At 38.9% G+C, this 25,030-nt stretch overlaps 1 protein-coding gene across 33 annotated transcripts in view; it reads right to left on the minus strand.

Moving 5' to 3' along the window:
- POU2F1 (POU class 2 homeobox 1) overlaps positions 1 to 25,030 on the minus strand; it is a 175,247-nt gene that overhangs the window by 21,430 nt on the left and 128,787 nt on the right. For 13 of the 33 annotated variants that reach the window (XM_051857136.3, XM_051857151.3, XM_051857146.3 and 10 more), the window contains 6 exons: positions 20,230 to 20,283; positions 17,789 to 17,908; positions 15,603 to 15,791; positions 13,742 to 13,868; positions 8,017 to 8,111; positions 4,168 to 4,344 (listed from right to left, as the gene is read on the minus strand). In XM_051857136.3, coding sequence (XP_051713096.1) covers positions 4,168 to 4,344; positions 8,017 to 8,111; positions 13,742 to 13,868; positions 15,603 to 15,791; positions 17,789 to 17,908; positions 20,230 to 20,283 — 762 coding nt within the window. The remainder of the gene's footprint in view (positions 1 to 4,167; positions 4,345 to 8,016; positions 8,112 to 13,741; positions 13,869 to 15,602; positions 15,792 to 17,788; positions 17,909 to 20,229; positions 20,284 to 25,030) is intronic. The other 20 variants (XM_070077401.2, XM_070077410.2, XM_070077408.2 and 17 more) reach the window with 3 other exon arrangements.

Genomic DNA, 25,030 nt, shown 5'->3' on the forward strand with positions numbered 1-25,030 from the left:
TGCCTGGGAAGGAAGAAGAAGATGGCCCAAGCACCTGTCACCCATGTGGGAGACGTGGATGGAGTTTTAAGGTCCTGGTTTTGGCAAGGCCCAGAGCTGGCTGTTGTGGTCATTTGGGGCAGTGAACCAACAGATGGAAGATCTTTTTCTCTCTCTGCTTCTCCTTCTCGGTCAGTCTGCCTTTCAAATAATGTTTTGTTAAAAATTCATTTTATTTATTTGAAAGTCAGAGTTACACAGAGAGAAGGAGAAACGGGGTGGGGGGGGGAGTGGGAGAGAGGGGGAGAGAGAGAGAGAAACAGCAGGGCTGGGCCAGGCTGAAGCCAGGAGCCAGGATTTTCATCTGGATCTCTCATGCCAATGTGGGTGTCAGGGGCCCAAACACTTGGGCCATCTTCTGCTGCTTTTCCCAGGGCATTAGCAGAGAGCTGGATGAGAAGTAGAGCATCCAGGACATGAACCAGTGCCCACATGGGAGGCTGGCATCACAGGTAGTGCCTTCACCTGCTATGCCGTGACACTAACCCCTCAAATCTTTAAAAACAAATCATCACATCACATTAAGTATAAGAAACAATGTCTTCAGTTCATGGCTAGAAATAAAGGTATTGGGACCAGTGCTGTGGTGCAGTAGGCTAAGCCTCCGCCTGTGGTGTCAGCATCCAATATGGGTGCAGGTTTGTGACCTGACCACTCCTCTTTTGATCCAGCTCCGTGCTGATAGCCTGGAAAAGCAGCAGAAGATGGCCCACGTGCTTGGGCCCCTGCACCTGCGGAGGAGACCTAGAAAAAACTCCTGGTTTTGGATTGGCTCAGCTCTGGCCATTGTGGCCATTTGGGAAATGAACCAGTGGATAGAAGACCTTTCTCTCTGTCTCTCCCTCTGTTTGTAACTCTACATCTGAAATAAAAAGAAAGCTATTGCCATCAACTAACTAGAACAATGGCAATAAATGACAAATTCATCTAACTGAGCTTTATAATGTAATTTTACTTCACACTTAAAAATTTTTTAATTGAATAAAATGCAACAAGTCCTTCAGGTAACTTACTAATCTTGTTAAATTGGTACACACTAATTTCATGTGCCTCTAAACCACAACCATCTTGGCTTTTCCTTCACAAAAGTAAAAATGTTTTGAGTTGATTCATACATAACATGAACCATATCATATCCCTCTCGAGCAAAAGGGAGAAAGAAGTCTTTGTTCTTGGGACTGGAAAAAAATGAACATGCACATGGGAAATGTTGTGATATTGTGTCATGCTTTCTAATCACGCAGTGACACCCACAATAAGCAATTATGAAATCAGAAAGTAACATTTAATAACATGTGCATTTACTTGGGAAATAGGAGTTCTTTTTGCTTCAATAAATAATTTGCATATCTAACTCTCCCTTTGTGTGTTTGTATATATGAATATAAGTAAATTGGATATAAAACATTTGTATAACTGCAATTAAAGTATCTGACTTAAAAAAAGGCCAATCAGCTGCTTTTCCTACCTTGCACTGGTAGCATGTGTCTTAATACATGTAGTTAAGGTTTGTGAACAAATGCCACTATTGTTTCAAAGTAATTTTGAAAGTAGGAAATGGTCATGCCAAGACATAGGATAAAATCATAAAGCAGAACACCAGACCACAAGGAAATTCCTTTAAGTGGACAGGAAGGAGAGTGAGTGCTGCTAGCACACTGGTAACACAGGAGTGCTTCACAAAGTTCATGGGAAAATGGAATTCAAAGTTTATTTGGTGCAAAAAACTCTTGAAAGCCATGCATAGTTTTTCCACAATATGCTACTTTCAATGAACTTTTCAATGAAGAACATCATATATTAGGTCAAATGCCACAGAAAGGCAAACCACCATTTGAAGGAAAGTTAAATCTTTTTTTAAAAATTGTTTACTTATTGATTTGAAAAGCAGAGTGACAGAGAAATATCTTTCATCTGCTGGTTCACTCCCCCAAAATGCCTGCAACAGCCTAGGCTGGACTAGGCTGAGCCAGGAGCCTGGAACTTCATCCAGGTTTCTCGTGGGTAGCAAAGACCCAAATACTTGAGCCATCACCTGCTGCCACTCAGAGTGCACATTAGCAGGAAGCTGGGAATTGGAGGTGGGAATCAAATTCACATACTCTGCAATGTCTCAACTGATGACTTAACCCCCTGTGCAAAATACGTACTTCTTAAGATTTTTGAAAGCCTTAACAACCTTAGCATATCACTTAGGTCCCAATCTCCCAGGGCACCCAAGAATATACTATGTTACTAGGCTAAAATTTGAAGCACTGTTAAATATCTAACTTCATAATAATTTCAGCTTACTAACTTACCCCTATTAATCTATGTTTATCTTTCTTTTTAAAACAAGTCAGATCATTCAGAAGCCTCAAAAGTACCTAAATGGTTCTAGACTGTAATGTACTTATTCATAATTGAAATTCCTTACAAATGTAACTGCATTCCTCTAAAATTATACTTATTTTAAATATTATCTTATATCTCTAATACATAATTAGTTTCTTCAAGCAAAAACGTACACCAATGGAGCTGGTACTGTGGCATTGTAGGCAAAGCTGCAGCCTGCAGCACTAGCATCCCGTATGGGTACTGGTTCAAGTATGGGCCACAGCACTTCTTTACTTCTTTTTTTTTTTTTTTTTAAAGATTTATTTTATTTATTTGAAAGAGTTAGAGAGAGAGGTAAAACAGAGAGAGAGGCTTCCATCTGCTGATTCACTCCCCAGATGACTCCAATGGCCGGAGCTGCACCAATCTGAAGCCAGGAGCCAGGAGCTTCTTTCAGGTCTCCCACACAGGTGCAAGGGCCCAAGGACTTAGGCCATCTTCTATTGCTTTCCCAGGCAAGGTAGGAAAAGCAGCTGATTGGCATTTTTTTAAGTCAGATACTTTAATTGCAGTTATACAAATGTTTTATATCCAATTTACTTATATTCATATATACAAACACAGAAAGGGAGAGTTAGATATGCAAATTATCAGTGTAGGTTTAGAGTCTGTCTACCCCCATCACTTTGTTCTCTCAAAAAATTATTTTTTAAAAACAGATTTATTTATTTGAAAGGCAGAGTTACAGCAAGAGGGAGAGACAGAAAGAGAGATCTTGTATCAGCTGGTTCACTCCCCCTCCCCAAATGGTGGCAACGGCCAGAGTGGGCCCAGGCCAAAGCAAGGAACCTGGAACTCCATTCTGGTCTCCCATATGGATGGCAAGTACTTAGAGCATCCTCTGCTGCCTTCCCAGGTACATTAGCAGGGAGCTGGATCAGAAGCGCAGCAACTGGACTCCAACTGGCACTCTGATACGGGACCGTGCTGCCCCTGCCAAACTCGCCAAAAACTTTTTCAAAGAAAACGTTAAAACTCTTCCTCTTTTGGCTACAATAACAGACCCTGTCATCTTTACTGAGAAACCATATGTATGTAGTAAAACGTCTAAAATCAGATGTTCTTCAAATAACAAAACCTCTCCCATATCATATTGCCACTGCTCATAATTTTTTAAATTTTCACAATTCATTGATATAATTATGTTTTTATTTTTTAATTTTTTTAAAAAAATTTTTTGACAGAGTGAGACAGTGACCCAGAGAAAGGTCTTTCTTCCGTTGGTTCACCCCTCAAATGGCCGCCATGGCCAGTGCGCTGTGCCGATCCTAAGCCAAGAGCCAGGTGCTTCCTCCTGGTCTCCCATGCAGGTGCAGGGCCCAAGCACTTGGGCCATCCTCCACTGCCTTCCCAGGCCACAGCAGAGAGCTGGACTGGAAGAGGAGCAACCAGGACAGAATCCGGCACCCCAACCGGGACTAGAACCCGGGGTGCCAGCGCTGCAGGTGGAGGATTAGATTAGCCTAGTGAGCCGCGGCGCCTGCCCGATATAATTATGTTTTTAGAGGACTGTGTTCAAGTAAACTCTTAAAGGTTTCAATGTGTTCATTTATAAGCTTACATCTGAATGCATACAATAATACTCTCAACTTATACTAAATGCAGGAAATGGCTACTGAAAAAGTATAATTTAAAACAAAAAAACAATAGTACCAAGGCCCACACTGCTCCTCAGAGGCCACTCTGGACATGTAAAGCAAATATTTGGATCCAGCCAAGGAAGGAAACCTAAGTAAGATGGAGTCATACTACCTGAGTGAATCCCAGTTTGATTCGTCTTTGTTTGAAGGTCTTGGCAAACTGCTCCAGCTCCTCAAGGTCACTGGGCTCTTCCAAGCTGGGAGTATCAATTCGCTTTGGTGTTGACTGGCTCTGTGGAAGTGTCTGAATTGGGGTTGCTGCTATTGTGCGTGTTGGGGTTGCTGGCTGCTGGGGAAGAACAAAACAATAAATATGCAAAAGACAGGGCTCCTACTGGAACATGACCCCCACATCCAACTCAAGGAGACAGCTATATTCAGGGAGGATACGGAGAGCACAAGACTGTACAGAAAGCATAACATAGTATTTACTGAAAGAAGCGTACACTGAAATCATGGACAGTGCAATACAATCACGGTAAGGTTAAGCATGTCACTCTATGAAAACCATTTGGATAGAACACAAAAAGAAATTAATTAAATCTGGGCCTCCAAATGGCCTCAATATATTCATCTTTTGCCTTTTAATAAAGTATTCTTTATTTTTAGGAATCTGTTTCATAAACATGCCACCATATCTGTCTATCACATATCCAATATGTGATACAGTACTACACAAACAGCACTACAACATTATTAAACCTACTTTAAGGGAGAAAAACATGTCGCTCATAGTTTAAATAACTTAATAAACTTCATTTTTATGTATTTGTTCAAATTTTTCCCCATAAACCTACATTTTTAAACTTAATTATAGGATATGTAATACTATACTGTTAACGTTATGTTTTAATTTTTTTCTACGCTTTTCCAGCCTTCACAATGATCTTTTTCAAATGCTGACAGAGGCAACATTATCATTATTGAACCATTTCTTAACTAAAGGGCACTTTTCCCTTCTTGCCCCACAAACATGGGTAAGGCCGTAATGAGAAATTTTTTGCACAGATTATTTGTTTTCCATCCATGTAATTAGTTCTGTGAGACACAAGGGATTTTCTGGTGACTGGATAAATAATTTCATGACTTTTGACACACTTCATTATGTTAACTTTCACGATACAGTGCTAACTTCCTCCACGTGATTTCTGTTAGCAGTTTTAAAAAATGCCTCACCAATTCAGGAGTAAAATGGTACTTCACTGCTGCCTTAATTTATATTTCTCTACTCAAAGTGAAAATTTCTTCATGTGTCAATTATTACCTGTATTCCCTTGGACATGAGCTGGATTTACACCCTTAACCCATTTATATAGTAATGATAACTTTATTGTCATCTTTAAAAGCTCATCAGATATCACAGCTTAAGCCTTTTTGCATTAATGCAAATAATTTGTCCAGTCTGATTTGCTCATTTTATTTTTCAGTGTACATAAGCTTTAAATTATCATTTAGTAGAATTTTTTTGCTTTCTATTATCTTTTGCTTGCTTCAAATTCGAGAAAGCTTGACCTATTTCTAATTCATAATATTCATTAATAACTTAGTTTCTTTGATACATTTTAAATAATTAATTGCTTTACTCCACTATTTGGCAATGTGCAGGCACAGCTTTTCTTTTCTTTTTTAAAAGAAAACATTACATTTCCTCATTATACAAATGCCAGGCTACCGCACTCTACTCACAGGCCCTGAATAGCACAGGCCCTTCTTCCGAGCCTGTGCAGTGGGAGGGGCTGCCTGGACCGCGTCGGAACTGCTCAGCTGAGCCCTTCTGTGAACAGCAGCCCAAGTGATGGATTACACACCAGGACCACAGAGAAGTCTAGGACTGTGAATTTTTCCTCCTCTAATTTAGACAGGTCATATATCTCTGACCGTGACCTCACTAGTCAAGACTCTCCAAGGGAACTAACAGGCTAGAAGACTAAATGACAGGCACAACAGAGGCAACAACTGGGGCAAGTTCCTCTATCATCTGCTTCCATAAATACAATACAGTTCATCTCTACAACAGGTTGATACTGAGTAATTTTCAATCTGACCACTTTGGGAAGAACCCAAAGTGATATTCTGTTTGCATCTCCCTTGTGACTAGAAGTTTTGGGAATTCACTTATCTTCTTCAATGAAGGATCTTCAGTATTTTTGCCATCCATTCCCTTAACCAGGTTGTCTTGTTAAGTTGTATGTTTGCTTTAAATATCTGGATATAAATCAGTTATCAGATACGTTTTCTTCTATCTGTGGCATTTCTTTCTCATTCTTAAGATAAGCTTTTGGTATTTATGAAATTGAAGTTATTAATTTTTTATTTTATGGTTAGTGCATTTTGTGTCTTCCTTAAGAAATTATCACTTTAACCAAGAACGCAAAGTTTTTTTCCTACATTTTCTTCTAGAAGTTTAGGTTATGACTTATTTCAAATTAATCTTTGAATACAATATGGAATAAAAGTTTTTTGGGGGGAGGAGAGGGCTTACAAAGAGCCAACTGTTTCAACTCCATTTATTGAAAAGACTTTCCTTGAAGTTTTTTATTTTCCTTGAAGTTTTAGCTAGAGCCATTAGGCAAGAAAAAGAAATCAAAAGGATACAAATTGAAAGCAGGAAATCAAACTATCCCTATTTGCAGATAACATGATTCTATAGATAGGGGATCCAAAAGACTCCACTGAGAGACTATTGGAACTCATAAAAGAGTTTGGTAAAGTGGCAGGATATAAAATCAACAGAAAAATCAATAGCCTTTGTATACATAGACAATGTCATGGCTGAGAAAGAATTTTTAAGATCAGTCCCATTCATAATAGCTCCAAAAAGAATCAAATACCTTGGAGTAAATTTAACAAGGATGTCAAAGATCTCTATAATGAAAATCATAAAATATTAAAGAAAGAAATAGAAGAAGACTTAAAAAAATGGAAAAATCTTCCATGTTCAAGGAATAGAAGAATTAACATCATCAAAATGTCTATACTACCAAAAGCAATTTACAGACTCAATGTGATCCCAGTAAAAATACTGACATTCTCCCAGATCTAGAAAAAATGATGCTGAAATTCATATAGAAACACAAAGAGACCTGAATAGCTAAAGCAATCCCATACAACATAAACAAAGCTGAGACATCACAACACCTGATTTCAAGACTTACTACAAGAAGTTATAATCAAAACAGCCTGGTACTGGCACAAAAACAGACTTGTAGAACAACCGAACAGAACAGAAACTCTAAAAATCAATCCAAGCATCTACAAATAATTTATTTTTGATAAAGGAGCTAAAATTGATCCCTGGAGCAAGGACAGTCTCTTTAGCAAATGGTGCTGGGGAAACTGGATCTCCATGTGAGGAAGTATGAATCTGAACCCCTACCTTACACCTTACACAAAATGAATCCAAGATCTAAGTCTATGACCCGATACCATCAAATTACTAGAGAACACTAGAGAAACTCTACAAGACATTGGAATAGGCAAAGACTTCTTGGAAAAGACCCCAGAACCACAGGCAATCAAAACCAACACTGACCCAATGGGATTGCATCAAGCTGAGACGCTTCTGCACTGCAAAGTATATGAAAGAGTTATCTGTAATCCCATGTTCACTGCAGCACAATTCACAATAGCAAAGATATGGAATCAGCCCAGATTCCCAACTGTAGACTAGATAAAGAAATTATGGTATATATACACTACTCAGCCGTTAAAAAAAAAAAAAAAGTGAAATCCTGTCTTTTGCAACAAGATGGACGCAGCTGGAAAGCATTATATTTAGTGAAATAAGCCAGTCCCAAAAAGACAGATACCATGTTTTCCCTGATCTGAGGTAACTAATAAAGTACCTGAAATGTAATATATATATATATATTACATTATATATATATTATATATATATATTTTACATATATATATAAAGCTGACAGGATAAGGGAAAGCAACCTGATGGAAGAACACTGACCTGGGACGTGAGGGTGATGCTTGGCTGCGACTGTAGGAGGTTGGCTTGGCTTTGCTGAGGTAGTTGCGTTAAAAGATTTTGCGCTTGCAGGAGACCTGTAAAATAAAAACACATTATGCCCAAAATGTTAATAAAAATTAGGACTGAAAACTTCTCACTGATCTCCTGACAGTCTTAGTGGTCTCAAAACTCTTGTCTTATCTGCCTAAAATTCAATCTTGTTAAATACAACTTGGGCAAGCTATGGAACATTAAAGCAGATATACCTTTGGTATAATGCGAATAAGCTCTCCGAGAGGCCAATTCTTTATTTTAGTAAGGAGTGGATGAAAGTGAAGAACTATTCCACATGAAAGCTCGTTGGAAATTCCAAAAAGAGCCCAACTTCTTCACCTAGAATCCATTAGACACTAGACCAGAGAATTGTCTACTTAATGAAAGGAGCAGGCTATGCTTTAAGTAGAAAACGATGTCCTTTTCAAGTTCTCTTCATCAAACACTTGCCTTTTGATTACATTAGAGTTGGAAAGTAAAAGACTCTATCTGCACTAACACTGAAGTTAGTTTAGAAATGCTTACTGATACGTAGTGCCAGCAGTGCTTCCTGACAACAGCTGACACTTACAGTAGAAATGTGAACTGTTGACATGTTTGTAGCACGTGCCTCATCAATTATTTGAGCCTACGGCTTTTTATTTTAAGTATCATATACAGAAGCAATATAATCTTGCTTCTAAAATATTAAATACAGGATTATCTGTGCTGAGATAAAAAGAATGTTAGAAAACATCCAACACAGCACACCAAAAAGAGTGATGCATTATTTTTTGGGAATACATGATAAGGCTATTTGTAGAAACAGGTATCTTCCTAATTATGATTTCTTTGGGCTACCAAATTTGGATATGCTGAATACTGGAATATGCAGGATAATAGCCAAAAAACTTAAACATATTAGGTAGATTTGAATTTTTTAGATAACTCTGATTTTGTTTATCAGAGTGGCAATGAAATACACAAGCAAATTTGGCTAAATGAAATAAACTGAGTATAGGGGCTGCCACTATGGTGCAGTGGGTTGGGACACCTGCATCCCATGCTGGAGTGCCTGCTTTGAATCTCGGCTATTCACCTTTCGATACAGCTTCCTGTTAACGCACATCCTAGGAGGCGGCTGATCGCTCAAGTACAGAAGTCTCTGCCACCTGTGTTGGACACCAAGGCTGAAGCAGCTCTGGCTGCAATGGCATTGGAGGAGTGAACTAGCAAATGGGAGATCTCTCTTTCTCTCCATTGCTCTGCCTTACAAATAAATAAAGACATTTAAAAAAACCCAAAGTGCAAGTTATCACAGAATCTTTTTTTTTTTTTTTTTGACAGGCAGAATGGACAGTGAGAGAGAGAGACAGAGAGAAAGGTCTTCCTTTGCCGTTGGTTCACCCTCCAATGGCCGCCGCGGCCGGCGCGCTGCGGCCAGCGCACCGCGCTGATCCGATGGCAGGAGCCAGGAGCCAGGTGCTTTTCCTGGTCTCCCATGGGGTGCAGGGCCCAAGCACCTGGGCCATCCTCCACTGCACTCCCTGGCCACAGCAGAGGGCTGGCCTGGAAGAGGGGCAACCAGGACAGAATCCGGCGCCCCGACCGGGACTAGAACCCGGTGTGCCGGCGCCGCTAGGCGGAGGATTAGCCTAGTGAGCCGCGGTGCCAGCCTATCACAGATTCTTAAAATACAGATATAGAAAATAAAAACGGTCCTTTAAAAGAACAGTCTGCTTCCCCAAGTGTCTTCCTATAGTTCCATACTCACACAGTATTTACTTCGGGTGATTTTTTTGACCACATAATTCCTCAATATGCCAATGGCCTCATATTGCAACTAAAATAAAATCTAGGCAGCCCTAAGTAATCTGGCCTCCCTCTCATATCTTATCTTCTACCACTTACTTTCTTTCACTCACTAAATTCCAGCTAAACTCATCTTTTTTTTTTCCTCTCCTGGACTAGGTTAAGCTTGCTCCCTTCTCAAGTGCTTTGAATTCCTCTGCCTGTAAGACCCTGATTCTAAGTGAGACAAGCTACACTCATCATCATCCAGTCCCCCGTTCAAATTTCATTTCTCTAGAAAGGTCTTTCCAGACCCTGTGTCCATTCTTCCTTAGCTTGATCTTTATCAGATGACTCTAATCTGTCTTTCTAGTACTTACTGCTATCTAAACTATTTGTTCACATGTTTACAATTTGCTATCTCCTAATCAGGGAAGGGATGTTATCTCATTCAAAATTAATATCCTTAACACTTAGAGCACTATATGACAGTAGTTACTCAGCAATCAGCTGAGTTAACCAAAATATTAAATTTTACTGGTCTGAAAAAATCCTGAAGGGCAGCCTAGGAGAAAAAGAAATATTTTACGTTTTTGAAAAACTGAAAAGGCTAAAGACCGAAGAATATTCAAATATTAAAAGCTTAGAAGAGATCACAAATACTAGAAATTAGGTCCCATTATTGAACACAGGGTATTTCAACACATGAATTTCTTAAGTCTAGCAATAAGATTTTCATTAATTTGTAAGTGACAAAGCAGGTTTTTTTTTTTTTTTTTAATGGATTTATTTATTTGAAAAGCAGAATGACAGACATGGAGAAAGAGATCCAGTGGTTCACGCCCAAAAACCCTCAACAACTGAAGCTGGACCAGGCCAAAGTCAAGAACATGAACTCCATCTAGGTCTCCCATGTGGGTGGCAGGAACCCAAGTATTTGGGCCACGCTCTGCTGCCTCCCAAGGTGCACATTAGCAAGAAGCTAGATTGGAAGCACAGCAGTCAGGATTCTTTCTAACCTGCATATCGATATGGGATGTGGGCATCCTAAATGGCAGTTTAACCTACTGTATCACAACACCCATCCAAGGAAGATATTTTAAAAACTATTCCTATTCTGTTGGAAATTATAATTGCAGGTGATTCTCATTTTGGTTCCCAATACTGGACTTTATGAACAAATTGAAGCCTTTGGTCTTTTTCCACAAACAAGGTCAGGTGAAAATGCTCAAAGGGCCCAGTGAGTTTTAGAATTTCCATAAGGACCAATCCTTGCCACCTCCTTTACCCCAAAACAATAGAAGGTACAAACAACAACCAGATAAATGAATTTCCTAAACAAGAACATTCTTTTAATTATTTTCAGAGCAAATTTAAGAATAGAAAAGGCAAAATAAAATCTTCTATAACTCATAACTCAAATTCAGAAATGCACCAATAAGAATTCTAAGTACAAAAATAATTCTGATAATGCTGGAGAAATGGTTTATAGTTCTCTTGCTGGAAGTTAAATATTAAATATTAATTAAATTAATGGTAAATATTGACAGTATTTTCATATAACAGATGTGGAAACTGAGGCACAGAAAAATTAACTTTCCCTAAAACACGCTGATAATAAGCACCACAGTTCAGGATTCAAAGAGAGCTGGTTTGGCTTTAGAGGCTGAGATTTTATGATTCCATTACAGTGATCTTCAAGGTGTTAAGTAATTCACCCATACAAATAAAGTGAAAGAGGAGAAAGGAAATATGCAAATCCAGAGATTAAGTGACTTATCCGAACTCAGTGGCCCTGAAGCCAATCAGTATATTCTACTCTGTGCTATTTCCTCTATCTTGAAAAAATATAGGAGGAAATGCTAAGAACTAGAAACACCTTTGCAAACACCCAAATCAGAATAAGCAGTCATTTATTTGTGACAATTACTTTCTCAAAAAAATTTACTTATTTATTTATTTGAACAGGAGAGAGTGAGACAGACAGACTGTCCATCTGCTGTTTCATTCCCCAAGTTCCTACCACAGCCAGGGTCTCCCATGCAGGTGGGTGGCAGTGACCTAAGTACTTTAGCCATTATCTGCTGCCTCCCAGAGTGTGCAACCCAGGCACTCCCTTTTAGAAGGAGGGAGTCCCACCTGCTAGGCCAAATGCCAGTCTTTGCTGTACCAACTACCTTGATTTGAGCTTTACTCTTTTAAACACAAGAGCATCAAAAAGTTCATGGAACATGGAATTAAATCACAAATTAATATACATTTTCATGAACATTTTGAAATGCCCTCATAAAATGGGATTCCAGATTTGAAAAAGGAAAGAAAGATGATGCCCTTGGCCTTGTCAAAAGTAAATGAAGGTGACCTCATTGAATCTTTAACAGTGACCATACCTAACACACAAACTTTAGTCTTAATCTAAGCCTTTCTGACCTAGGCCACGTCCTCATTCCCTCTGGGACTTCTCCATTGTCACTACCATTCTCCATCAGTTTAGGATCTCTGAAATCACACTATCTTCTTCTGACTCTTATTTGCTCTTCTTATACCTACAGGATTCATTTTACCAAGGCTCTTCTATTAGTCCATACACTCTTTTAATGTGGCTTAGCAACACTTATACTTTCCTAAAAATCCAGGAGTTACCTAGCTGCCTCTTCCCCATCATTAATCAAGTATCACTGGCCCCTGAGTCCCATCATTCATCTAGACATCTACCAAATCATCTTCTCTTTTCTGTCTCCATGATGACAGCTCAGCTCTTATCAAACCTCAACTGGACTGTGGCAATATTCTCCTAACCAGGATTATACTCTCCTGACCCTGAGGAATCTGGGGAACCATTAAGCTGCAGGATTTAAGGATTTAAGGTCAAAATTCATGGAAATTTCAGGTAAGGTTTTTTAATGATCTGGTTTCTTTGAGTCTTTTGGGCTTCAGATTTCACTCCTACCTGCATTTGCAATTTATTCTTTAGTTTTAACGCATTACAAATAGCTCCAAAACACAGCTTACTGATTCTTCTTCCATGTCTCTGAGCTTTGCAGATATTGTTCATTTTCTAAGACTGACATTCTCTCCTTTGTAAGCCTACAAATGCATACCTAGAAGGCATCTCTTATCACAAAGGGCTCCCACAGCATTCTGTGCCTATCACGTCCAACACCGACACAAGGTTTATCTCACTGCCACTATACTGTCAGCTCTTTGTAGGTGAAAGCTGACTTATTCATCTTCTAATCTTGAATATATATGCTGGAGTAGGTATTTAGACAATAAAAGATTTTAGAATGAATGATCATGGGGGAAACAGGTAAAAACCAACCCCCAAAATAATGAAGAATCAGTAGACATGTACCAATGCACAACCCTGACACTCTCTAAACTGATTTCATTAACCAACCTTCTAAACATGATTCATTATGATTTGATATAGAAATTAAATAATATTTATGGCTCAAGGATTTTTTATACCTCATAAAATCTGGAAGTTTCTGATACAATACCCTGTCTATCACCTTCTCAAACCTGAAGCATACAATTTTAGTGTTCAGTCCACATTCTTTGAATACATTCCCATGAAAAATGGTCAAAGCACTAGAACCAACTGGTCCATTTTATCTTTAGCATATTGAATGACTCCATTTAGACTCTTAGCCAAACTCTTGGTTCTTCCTATGGTCATTAAACATACAAAAGTCAGTGAAGGGCAACTTCAATAACATAGTATGCATGATGAAATATTTTTCTTAATATTAACTATTGATGTTTTAAAATGAAATAAAATTGAATAAAAACATCACTCTAAAGGGGATGGTTTACAGCCTAAATGATCCTAGCTGATGTGTGTGTCACATCACGCGGGCAGCGGGGTGCACCACTAATGAACTACCGAGGACCTCACCCTGCTGGCCCTGGGGCGTCTGTGAGATGATGAACTGTGCTGGTTGCAAGTTGGTGGTCGGATGTACCAACACAAACTGCTGCAGGTTGAGATTCTGCTGCTGAAGTTGTTGTAGTTGCTGAAGATCCTGAAAAATCAGAATTAAAACACAGATTGGAGATTCTGAAGTAAAAGTCTGTTGGACCGTAGCTCATGACTTCTGTCATATCCACATAAAAAGGAGTCAGTTACTTAGCATTCGTTCATGCTCCACACAGGGTGTGCTATGAGGAATGCTTGCAAGGACTTTTATTGTGGGCATGATTTAGTGCTAAGCTTAATTTTCCTTAGTTACTGAAAATTTCCTCAGTTCTGTTTCTAAACATACAACATGGGTTTTAGAAATCAAGCAAGAAAAGCTTAAAACATTTGTTTTTCCTTTTGTTACGTAAAACTTGAGAGTGGATGTCTGAATTTCCATCAATAAATTTTAAGAATTATAATGACTCATGAAATTTGATACTACCTTACCTAACTCAACTGAGAAATCAATGTTACATTCTTTAAAAACAAAAGCAGTTGAAGGGCAGAGCTGTGGTTGTGCCACTGCTTGCAATGGTGGCATCCTGTATCAGAGTGCCGGTTTGAGTCCCGGCTCCTCTGCTTCTGATCCAACTCACGGCTAATGTGCCTGGGGAAGCAGTGAATGATGGCTCAAGTGCTTGGGCTCCTGTCACCCATGTGGGAGGCCCGGATGGAGTCCTGGGCTTCTGGCTTCAGTTTGGCCTGGCTCTGACTGTTGTGGCCATTTGGGGAATGAACTTAGAAGTTCATTAGAAGAATGAACTTAGAAGATAGAAGATCTTGCTCTTTCTCTGTCTCTCCTTTCCCTGGCACCCTGCCTTCCAAACAAATAAGATAAATCTTAAAAAAAGAAAAACAGCCATACATAAATTTGATCCATAACATAACAGCAGCACCTTCCACCGGCTTAGTATTTCATACTTGCAAAGTGCTTTCACGTCTGTCATCTTATTTACATAATGTCAACATAAGGTCTCACCACTTAGGCACTAAAAACATTTATTTGGCAATGAAGAGAGTGATCTTGATATATCAAGACTGTATATAATAGTACAGCAATGAAGATTAGCCTAACATCTGTTCTTCATCATATAGTTAATTATTTCTCTTAAACGGTCTATTCAAACTCTGGTTACAATTTAAGTCCATTTCTGAGTCTTCTGTAAGGGATAAAGACAACTGTTTAGCAAAGACTCACAATATCTCTTCAGAGAGTTTATTGATGTAACTATTTATATCTCCTCTTCTTAAAGCAAGATTTCCCTCAAGGGTATTTTCCTCTGTGGTATTCTTGTCTGTGCCTCTTACAAAATTTTTTTTTATTATCTATACATACTTTGCCCTAAAATGTGAAAATCAAAACAAAACATCCTAATGCAGTTCTCCACAATGCTAATCACTCCGTGGCAGAGCTGACGCGCAGTCTGTCTCACACATGGGTGGCAGCATTCACTGCAGAGTACATCAAAGAACCCATGCCTGCTGCAATTAGCTAATTAAGATAAATACAGTAATCCCCTGCCTCAGAAATATGCCAGCTAATTATTCGAGAATTGTCACTTACTATAAACAGTCAGTATTCAAATAATCAGCTATGCGCTTATAATGTCAACTCAAACAAGCAAACAAATGTATTCTTTCTACTTCAGTGGTAAGGAAGGGTACCACTTACCTCATGATCTAGAGCTCCTCTGCCTTTAAGGGCTCACACTAACTATCAGAAAGTCAGTCTGATATTAAATAAAGCCTGCCAGCGTGCTCCTCATGTGCTGCCCCACCTCCAGGGTGCCTCACTCACCTGCGCGATCTGGATGGGCTGAGAGAGGGGGATCTGCGTCATGGGCGTGGCGGCGGAGGCTGAGATGGTGGCCCCAGCAGCACTGTGCTGTTGGCTGGCGGAATGCTGCTGAACTGCAGCAGCCAGCAGCTGGGCCTGGGCCTGGGCCTGCTGCAGTAGTAACTGTTGCTGGGCTGGCGTCAAAGTGAGCTAAACAAAATTAGAACAAATAACAGGAAAGGGTTGAAGGAGAGAGGCCCTCGTAGCAAACCAATTGCTTTGAAACAGGTAGTCCAAGTGGTAGGAGACCCCAGCTATCCAACTTTGCATGGTTAGCATGTGGCTAAAATGGCTATCAGTGGTCAAACTACCACTATCAGCAGAGTATTAAAATTAAAATGGTAGTCCTCATTTTGGCCTTGAACAATCATTCAAGCTTGTCCACAGCCCTAGGTTTCAGGCAAAAAAAAAGTAATTAACTAGTAAGCCAGGAAAAACACACAAAAAAGGAGGGGGGGAATCAATGCTGACAGGATATGAAAAGAAATTTATACTCAACAGAACAGCAAGTGATTAGGCAGATGAATGAGAAACAAGGATGCTGGATATGACCATGGAAAGACCCGATAAGGCCCAGCTGCTTTCCATTAGTGGGAATCCCTGCCATATTCCATCATTTCCATATGTCCTAAGACATGACTAAAGAATATGAACTCCATTTGTTTCTTTTCCAAGGCTCCCTGTAGGCCCCCCTTCCCTAACACAATCATTTCTGTTACTAAAAGCATTGAGAATCTGCAACTTTACATCCTCTTTCCAACATATTATCTCTACTAAACAGGTGGTGACAGCCACTCTCTTTACATGCAAATGAATCCTAATGCCCAGGTTTAATAGACTTCCCCAGTCACAAGAATCTAGAAGCCCAAGTGCCTCTTATTACTGTACACTAGTTACCAAAAACAAATCCCAAATGATTCAACAGGAAATATATTCAGAATAGATTTAAAGTTGCTTTCACAATGTAACTTATTTCAGATACATTTAAATAAAGCTAGAAAATGTGCTCTATATTCCTTTTGGTGACACAGTATGATCAAACAAGAAGGTATCAGGCAATATTCTGAAGGGCACATACTGTCATTTAGTGACACAACCCTCCTTCTAAAAGGATCCAGCACAATTTGCATTAAAAATACAAGAATCAAAATGAAACCATTCAAAAACTCAATAACACCCTTCATGAGGCATGTGCACATATTTTTATATAATATATATAGACATATACTAATCTCTATGGGATGGGATTTTGTATACCATTTTGCAACAGTTCTTAAAAGAGCTTTCCACTGTCAAAACACATTTAACTAAAATGAAGAAAATCAAATATTCTGATGGTTGATATGATGTGAATTGAAAAATAACCTTTCCTTAGCATTCTCCTAAGCCCCAACTCCCAAAAAAGAATTTAAGAGACCGGTCTTAAACACTGGAAAAATAATTTGGACGATGCCTTACAGCAAAGATAGCTGAAAAGTCAAATGCTTGATACAGTCATAGAGCCCAATTATCACCAATAAAAAAATAAATGGAATTACCGAATGCTAAATGCCAAGCGCTGTTCTATGAGCTTTATATACCTCTCTAAACTGCGGAACAGTATTGTGAAACGTGTAGTATGAACATTTGCATTTTAAAGAAGGGTAACTGAGGTACAGGGTGTTGAAGTAGGGAAACCTACATGTTAAGTTGCAGAGCCAGGATATGAGGCCACATCTTATTTCTGAACATTGCACACACAGTCACTAAGAGAACATTTGTCTTTCATAGCACTAAATCTGTTCTTTAGCTTCTTTCCTGCTATCATGTCATAATGCCACACCAACAAGTGTCATTTCATCAATGCAATGGTCTCAACCACATGATAATGACTATCATATGGTGAAGCAGTACCTGAAATGTGGGTTTTAAAAAGTCTTTAGTTTATCCAGAGCAACTGCAACCATTAGAACAGATGTCCTGAAAACTTAGGACAAAGATAATTTCTTTTCTATGATGCCTACAGTGTAGAACATTCCTTAAAGGCACAACAGTGCCAGGCATGGCCATGTTACAGCCAGCTACAGTGAGCAGTTCAAATCATACACTGGCCACTGGCAATTCTGACACAGAGACAGTTTATCACAATCCTCTCAGCAAAAACTTACCCCGGTTATCTGTCCTCCAGCCAGCATAAGCTGGGTCTGAGGAATGGCTGCCTGCACAGAAGGCTGCTGGGAAGGCTGGGCTGGCTGCTGGGAATCCCCCGATTCTTCATTAGATTTAGACTGAGGTGGGGTGGGAGAGGAAATAAAAGATTGAAATAGTTGGTTAGAAGAAATGCACTTATAACTCCATATTTTAAGAATCATTTAACACAGAAGGGTGGGCATTTGGCTAACAGTTAAAACGCCAGTTAGGATGCCCAGGCCCCACACTTGAGTGCTAGGTCTGATATCCAGCTCAGGCTCCGTTTCCAGCGTCCTGCTGATATGGACTGTGGGAAGCAGGGGTAATGACTCAAATAGTTAGGGCCTTGCCACCCACATGGCTGAGTTTGACTCCTGGCTTCAGCTCTCTGGCATTTAGCAGGCATTTGGAGAATGAAGCAGTAGAAGGAAGCTCTCTCCCTCTCTCTCTGCATTCTTAAATAAATAAACAGAAAGTAAACATAAACAGGCTTATTTAGTCATGAGTTTTCTGGTTTCTCTCTTTTCCTTTCTTATAAATCTTTGTATTTTCCTAAGATATTTACATACTAAGTGTTTAGACTTTTTATTTCAAAAAGTTATAATTTTTAAAAAAGTTGCTCCTCCACAAATCAACAGAATTTTTCACAACCTTAATCCTTAACTCTGGAAATAAAAGAGTAAAGAAAAGAACACATTTTCAAACCATGTCTATATTGGACCATCTATACCAATGATTTTTTTTAAAGATTTATTTATTGATTTGAAAGTCAGAGTTATACAGAGAGGAGAGGCAGAGAGAGAGAGAGGTCTTCCATCCGATGGTTCACTCCCCAACTGGCTGCAATGGCCAGAGCTGCACGGATCCAAAGCTAGGAGCCAGGAGCTTCTTCCAGGTCTCCCACATGGGTTCAGGGGCCCAAGGATCTGGGTCATCTTCCACTGCTTTCCCAGGCATTAGTAGAGAGCTGGATTGGAAGTACAGTAGCTGGGTCTCAAACTGGTGCCCATATGGGATGCTGGTGCTTCAGGCTAGGGTGTTAACCTGCTGTGCCACAGTGCCAGCCCCTATACCAACATTTTGACATGACCTGGTCGCCAGTCTGAAACTTCTTCATGTGCCACACTGATTACTAGATCCACAGAATCCTTCATCTAATATTTTAAAGAACTGTGAATCTAACATCTCCCATCAAGCAACACACACGCTTGATAGAAAATGCTGCAGTCAAGAGAAGAAGAAAACATACTCCTGAAAGAGGCATGGAGAGAAAATTTTATGGTAATTAAAACTGGTTATGCAGAGTATTAAAATTCTGCATAGATTTGCATATTTCCCACCACCTGTTTTGGGGACTGCAGCAAGGCTAATTAACATAAAAGCTCTGATTAATTCTGCCAGTCATTGAGAGATAATTACAGTGCAGGACTGTAAACATTCTGCACTAGAGATACAGCCTGTTTGCCAACATCTCTCTAAGGGATGAAAGTTTACCATGGCAACCAAGGCAATTTTCCGCCTTCTCTCTCTCAGAAAGGAAGGTCACATTATCTCTTTTATTTCTTCTCCTTGTTTCCATGTGTTACCAGGTCCATATTCCACCGGGTTTCATGGAATGCTCTACTCAAGGTCTTTTGTCATTAGCAACACTGAAATCAATCTTCCAGAATACTGTTTCCCCTCTTTATGTTAGGTACCTAAATACTACAGTGAAAGCAGCAGGTTGACAGAAATGTTATGGAATAATGCTTAACACTTGAGCTTTGTATGTTTCATAGAAGCAAAGTAGTCTGATCTAAGTTTTACTTTAATATTGACTGTCTACCTACCAACATTTATAAACAGGTTTAATCACAGTTCTTAGAAGTATAACAGCAGAAAAGAACCCTGGCAATCCTAGAAATGTCCTCCACTTAAATACAGATGTAAATAACTGAACCCCAGGAATAAATGATCTGCCAAAAGTCACACAGCTAGTTATGAAAAATAAAACCCTAAGACCTCTTTTTCAGTTGGTCCAGCATTCTTTCTTCTGTACCATGTTTCCCTAAGACATGAAAAATGATTAAAAAAAAAAAAAAGATCTTTGGAAACACAGTGGGTATTTAAGAGATTATTTGGCTTTGTGTTCAGGTATTTGTTAGAGCTGTTGTATAACTTAGAACCTTTTTTTACTGAACTTAAATATAAAACTTGGAAAGTAGACCTTTCCTTTCTACCTTTGGTTCACACACAGTACCAGAATAAGAAATTAATTTTCATTAATGGAAATAATTATCATTATTTGGGTATTTATGGGATTCAATAACTGATTAGAATACTTTAAAGTATTTCCTATTATAAAATTACATGCTCATTATAGAAAATTAGAAAAAATATAAATAGAAAAACTGACCTATAATCCCATATTCCAGCTTACCTGTACATTTAAAGACTGAGCAGCAGCCTGTAAACTTGTTCCAGTGAGCTGGACCTATAAGTAAAGTAATCAGGGGAAGTTCTAGTCTAATACTGTTGACAATTGGAGTTGTCATTAACAAATATTTTAAGTCTCTACTAAGTATATGTCACTGAACTAGAATGGAGACTACAAAGAGTTTTATCTTACGGGGTTAAAACTTTATGGCCAAGCTCACAATCAGTCCCTCCACCCACACTGAAAATGCTATTGCTGTTTCTGGAAGGTGTTTTCCCACATTGAGCATTATCAGACATGCCCACTTGAACTGGATGTTCCTTATACAATATTCTGTTTGCACTGATGGACTGCCTGGATTCTAAAACTTTAATTCATCTTCTACACTGTGTTAAAGAACACATACAAAGCAGTAATCTACATACATTACTTTTATCAATATAAGCAATCAGATCTTATTTTTATTTCAAAATCTTCATTTATTAGAAGCTCTACTTCTAGTGTACACTCATACACAGTCAAGTCCCTAAAAGATTTACAGTCATAGCTTAAATTTCCTGGCTAAAATAATCTGTCATATAAAGCACACATGCAAGTCTGTCATAATATTTAATACTCACCTTTCAAAAGTTTAGACAGCTCAAATTATGGTTATGTTAAAATAAGAATACACATGGAATTTGAAAACCATCACTGGCAACTCTGATAACTGATTCAAGCAAGAGTCATCAAAGGATGCTCTAACAGGTGAAATTTGAGGAGGAACAGGATATCTACATGTTCTCGACTCTCTCCACAGATATTAATTACAGAAGGTGAAACAGAAAATTTACAGTGGGGTGATGTGGCAGACAAGTAATCAAGAGAGCACAGCTAGAGTCACCAGCAAGGAGACAGAAGCTCTCCGCTATGCTGTGCTGAGGATACAGCATTGCTATGTAGTTAGTACTCCTACCACAAGTGTAGAAACTCAATCTAATATTTTTTTTTTTTTTTTTTTTTGACAGGCAGAGTGGACAGTGAGAGAGAGAGACAGAGAGAAAGGTTTTTCTTTTCCTTTTCCATTGATTCACCCTCCAATGGCCGGTGCCGCAGGCGGAGGATTAGCCTATTGAGCCGCGGCGCCGGCCCTCAATCTAATTTTGATGAAGCATTAGACAAACCCAAACTGAGGAACACTACAAAATAACTGGTTTGTACTCTTCAAAACTGTCAGTGTCCCAAAAACAAAGCAAAACTGAGCAGGAAGAAAGAGCATATAAAATTCATATTAGAATGAATGGGAAAAAAAAAAAAGAATGAATGGGAGCCTAAACTAGGGTAGTGGTAGAGGGAATAAAAAAGTAGAAAACATGAAAGGTGTTACAAAGTGCTGCATAAGAATACTGGCAACTGATCAGATACAGCTGAAGAACAACAGTCCCAGGTTATTCCAAGTTCCAGAAAATGAGCTCTATTTTGTATATATTAGATAGCACCAACATCCTCCACGTTCAATATAAGGGTTGGTATGGACTTCATTAGAAGTTAAGAGCTAAAATTAACTGATTGCTATGTCCTTTACTTTAATTACTTGAAACAGAGAGACCTTTCAGTGGTTAACAGCCCTTTGAAACAAAACAAAAAACCCCAGAGATTTAAGAACTCACTTCAGATACAGTACAATTAGGATAGGCCTATTTGAAGAGATAACATGTTTAAGACCTAAAGGCATCTAAGATGTTATCCAAAGAGCTACAGTGAAGAGTTTCAGGTACAAAGATTTTTTTTTTTAAGATTTTATTTATTTATTTGAGAGGTAGAGTTACTGATAGTGAGAGGGAAGAGAGACAGAAAGGTCTTCCTTCCGTTGGTTTACTGCCCAATGGCCGCAACGGACGGAGCTGCGTTGATCTGAAGCCAGGAGCCAGGAGCTTGTTCCTGGTCTCCCATGTGGGTGGAGAGGCCCAAGGACTTGGGCCATCTTCTACTCCTTTCCCAGGCCACAGCAGAGAGCTGGACTGGAAGAGGAGCAGCTGGAACAAGAACTGGCATCCATATGGAATGCTGGTGCCACAGGCGGAGGATTAACCTGTGCGCCATGGCGCTGGCCCCCAGGTACAAAGATTTAAAGGAGATAAAGTTTTAAATGTGATTTTATTGAAATCATGATGTTCCTGCGATAAAAGTCTGTTGAGGAATAGGACATTTATACAGTCTTAAAGAATCATTCCACAGTGGTGGGTGTTGTGGTGTGGCAAGTTGAGTTGCTAATGGGGATGCTCATATCCCCTACCAGAGTGTCAGCCAGAGCTCTGGCTACTCTGTTTCCAATTCAGCTTCCAGCTAACAGGCTTGGGAAGGTAGTAGATGATGGCTAAGGTCTTTGGGCCCTGCAATCCACATGGAAGCCTTGGATGGTGTTCTAGGCTCCTGGCTTCATTCAGCCTGGATCAGTTCCAGCTACTGTGGCCATTTGGGGAGTGAACCAGTAGATGGAAATTCTCTATCCGCTTCACCCTCCCCACCCACCCCTGTCCTGCTACCTATCAAATAAATAAATAAATCTTACAAAAAATTTTAATAAGTGGTCAAAATGTCTACAACTCACTCTGAAATAGTTTAGAAAACAATTAGGATTTTGTATGTGTGGACACACACACAGAGACAAACCAAACATGGCACACAATAACAATTTTTGAGTCTAGGTAAAGGGTTTTCAGACAGACATATGGTTCTACTGTTGCAAGTGCTTTGCAGATTTGGAAATTCTCAAAATGGAAAGTTAAAAATAAAACAATTAGAGCATCCTTTACCACTCTATTTACCTACTTTCCAACACCCTTGAAGACGCAGTTCAGAAACCACCCACTGTGGGATGTACCGGTTTTATAGGCTGAACTAACCATTCTCTCCTCTGTATCCCTGTGCATTTTACCATTCACCTGTCTATCATTTATTCAACAAATAATCACTGAGCACCTTTTATATTTTGGGTGCTTTGGCAAATACTGGGGATACAGGTAAACAAGTTTCCATCTTCATGGAATTTGCTGAGGGGTAACAAACCTAAAACTATTTTAGATATGTACACATACATTTATGTTGAGGAAAAATTCAGTGTGCTAATCTATTCAATAAGGGGGCTAGAATCAAAAGATAAAAGTACCACAGTGTCTGTTAATGATGCATCTAATCAGAGAACAGTTACTCAGGGACTTGTGTATTGATGGAGGATTTTATGGTATCAAGGTTTCCAATAAAGTTCTGTGATTTCAGTCCTTTGTTTTAGGTGGTATACCACTATGATGATTGTGGTCATCGGTGGATAGATCTGAAGGATGTAAAAAGATGCAAGAAGAGTTTGGATTTTGGACCTGTAGCTTCAAGGATTCATTTAATACATTTGGACCATCAAAGACTTAAGCCAGACCAAGATGTTTACTGTGTGCTGTAAAACTGATTAAGCTCCACCAAAAGTGCTATAACTCTTGAGAAACCAGAAAACTTGCTAGAGTAAGTGGTTAAATAAGTTCTTACAAGAAAGTCAACATGAAAATATTTTTCTTTTTCTCAATTATATTTAAAAGATATTTCTAAATTTACTACAGATACTAATTCATCTGAATATTTTATTTTAAAAAGTTATATACAGAAGTTTCTCTATATCAAAGATACAGTCCTCCACTCCTTAATATGTTCCAAGACCCTCAGTGGATAACAAACCATGGATAATACTAAATTTTGTATATACCATATTTTTTTCATAATTATATATATATCTCCTATGATAGTTTAAATTATAAATTAGGCATAGTAAGAGATTAAATAATAAAACAGAACAACTTTAATAATATACTATAATAAAAGTTACTTAAAACTTATTAATTACTTATTTCTGGAATTTTCCATTTAGTATTTTTGGAACAAAACCATGGAAAGTAAAACCACAGATGGGTGAAGTACAAGAGTACTGAATAAGCACAGTTATGTGCCAGAGCAAAAATGTGTCACCAGGCCTCACTCAAGACGCTAAGTGCTGCCTATGTGGTATCCCTTTGAATTCACAGACAAGTAAGTGGGCTTTAGGATAGCTTTCTTGGGGCTGGCACTGTGGCATAGTGGGTAAAGCTGTTGCCTGTGATGCCAGCATCCCATATGGGCACCAGTTCAAGTCCCAGCTGCTCTACTTCCAATCCAGCTCCTTACTAATGTGCCTAGGAAAGCAGTAGAGGATGGCCCAAGTCCTTGAGCCCCTGCATCTGTGTGGGAGATCTAGAAGAAGATCCTGGCTCCTGACTTCGGTCTGGCCCAGCCCTGGCTGTTGTGGCCATTTGGGAGTGAACCAGTGGATGGAAGATATTTCTCTCTCTAACTGTGCCTTTGAAGTAAATATAAATAAATATTTACAAAAATAGCTTTCTCAAAATTTGACCTGTTCTCAAGTTTAGGAGCTGCTTTTATAGTTAAGGCCACTGGTGAGCATATTTCAATGAAAAGCCTAAAGCAGTATGACATGTTCATTTCCCAGTAACTTAACATGTTAACATGAAACATGAGAAGTTTTATGTCCATATGAATTTTTCACAAATCTAACACTACCACTACCCTTAGGTATCAGGGTTAGTGTCATTGCTATCAACACTGCTAGTCACCACAGTTGGAGTACAACATACTGCTCTAATAAAAAATTGTGAATATAAAATAAATCAATAGGTTGAGACAATTTTCCACTGCTTGCTTTTCATTTTCAACTAGATTCCAGACCTCCAAACTCCTGAGTAGCATGTGTTTGTTTTTGTACTCCCTTTTCTTCTAAATTACA

The sequence above is a fragment of the Oryctolagus cuniculus genome, chromosome 7 (genome assembly GCF_051225735.1).
Source record: "Oryctolagus cuniculus isolate XC-2025 breed Fujian yellow rabbit chromosome 7, ASM5122573v1, whole genome shotgun sequence".
Taxonomy (NCBI): domain Eukaryota; kingdom Metazoa; phylum Chordata; class Mammalia; order Lagomorpha; family Leporidae; genus Oryctolagus; species Oryctolagus cuniculus.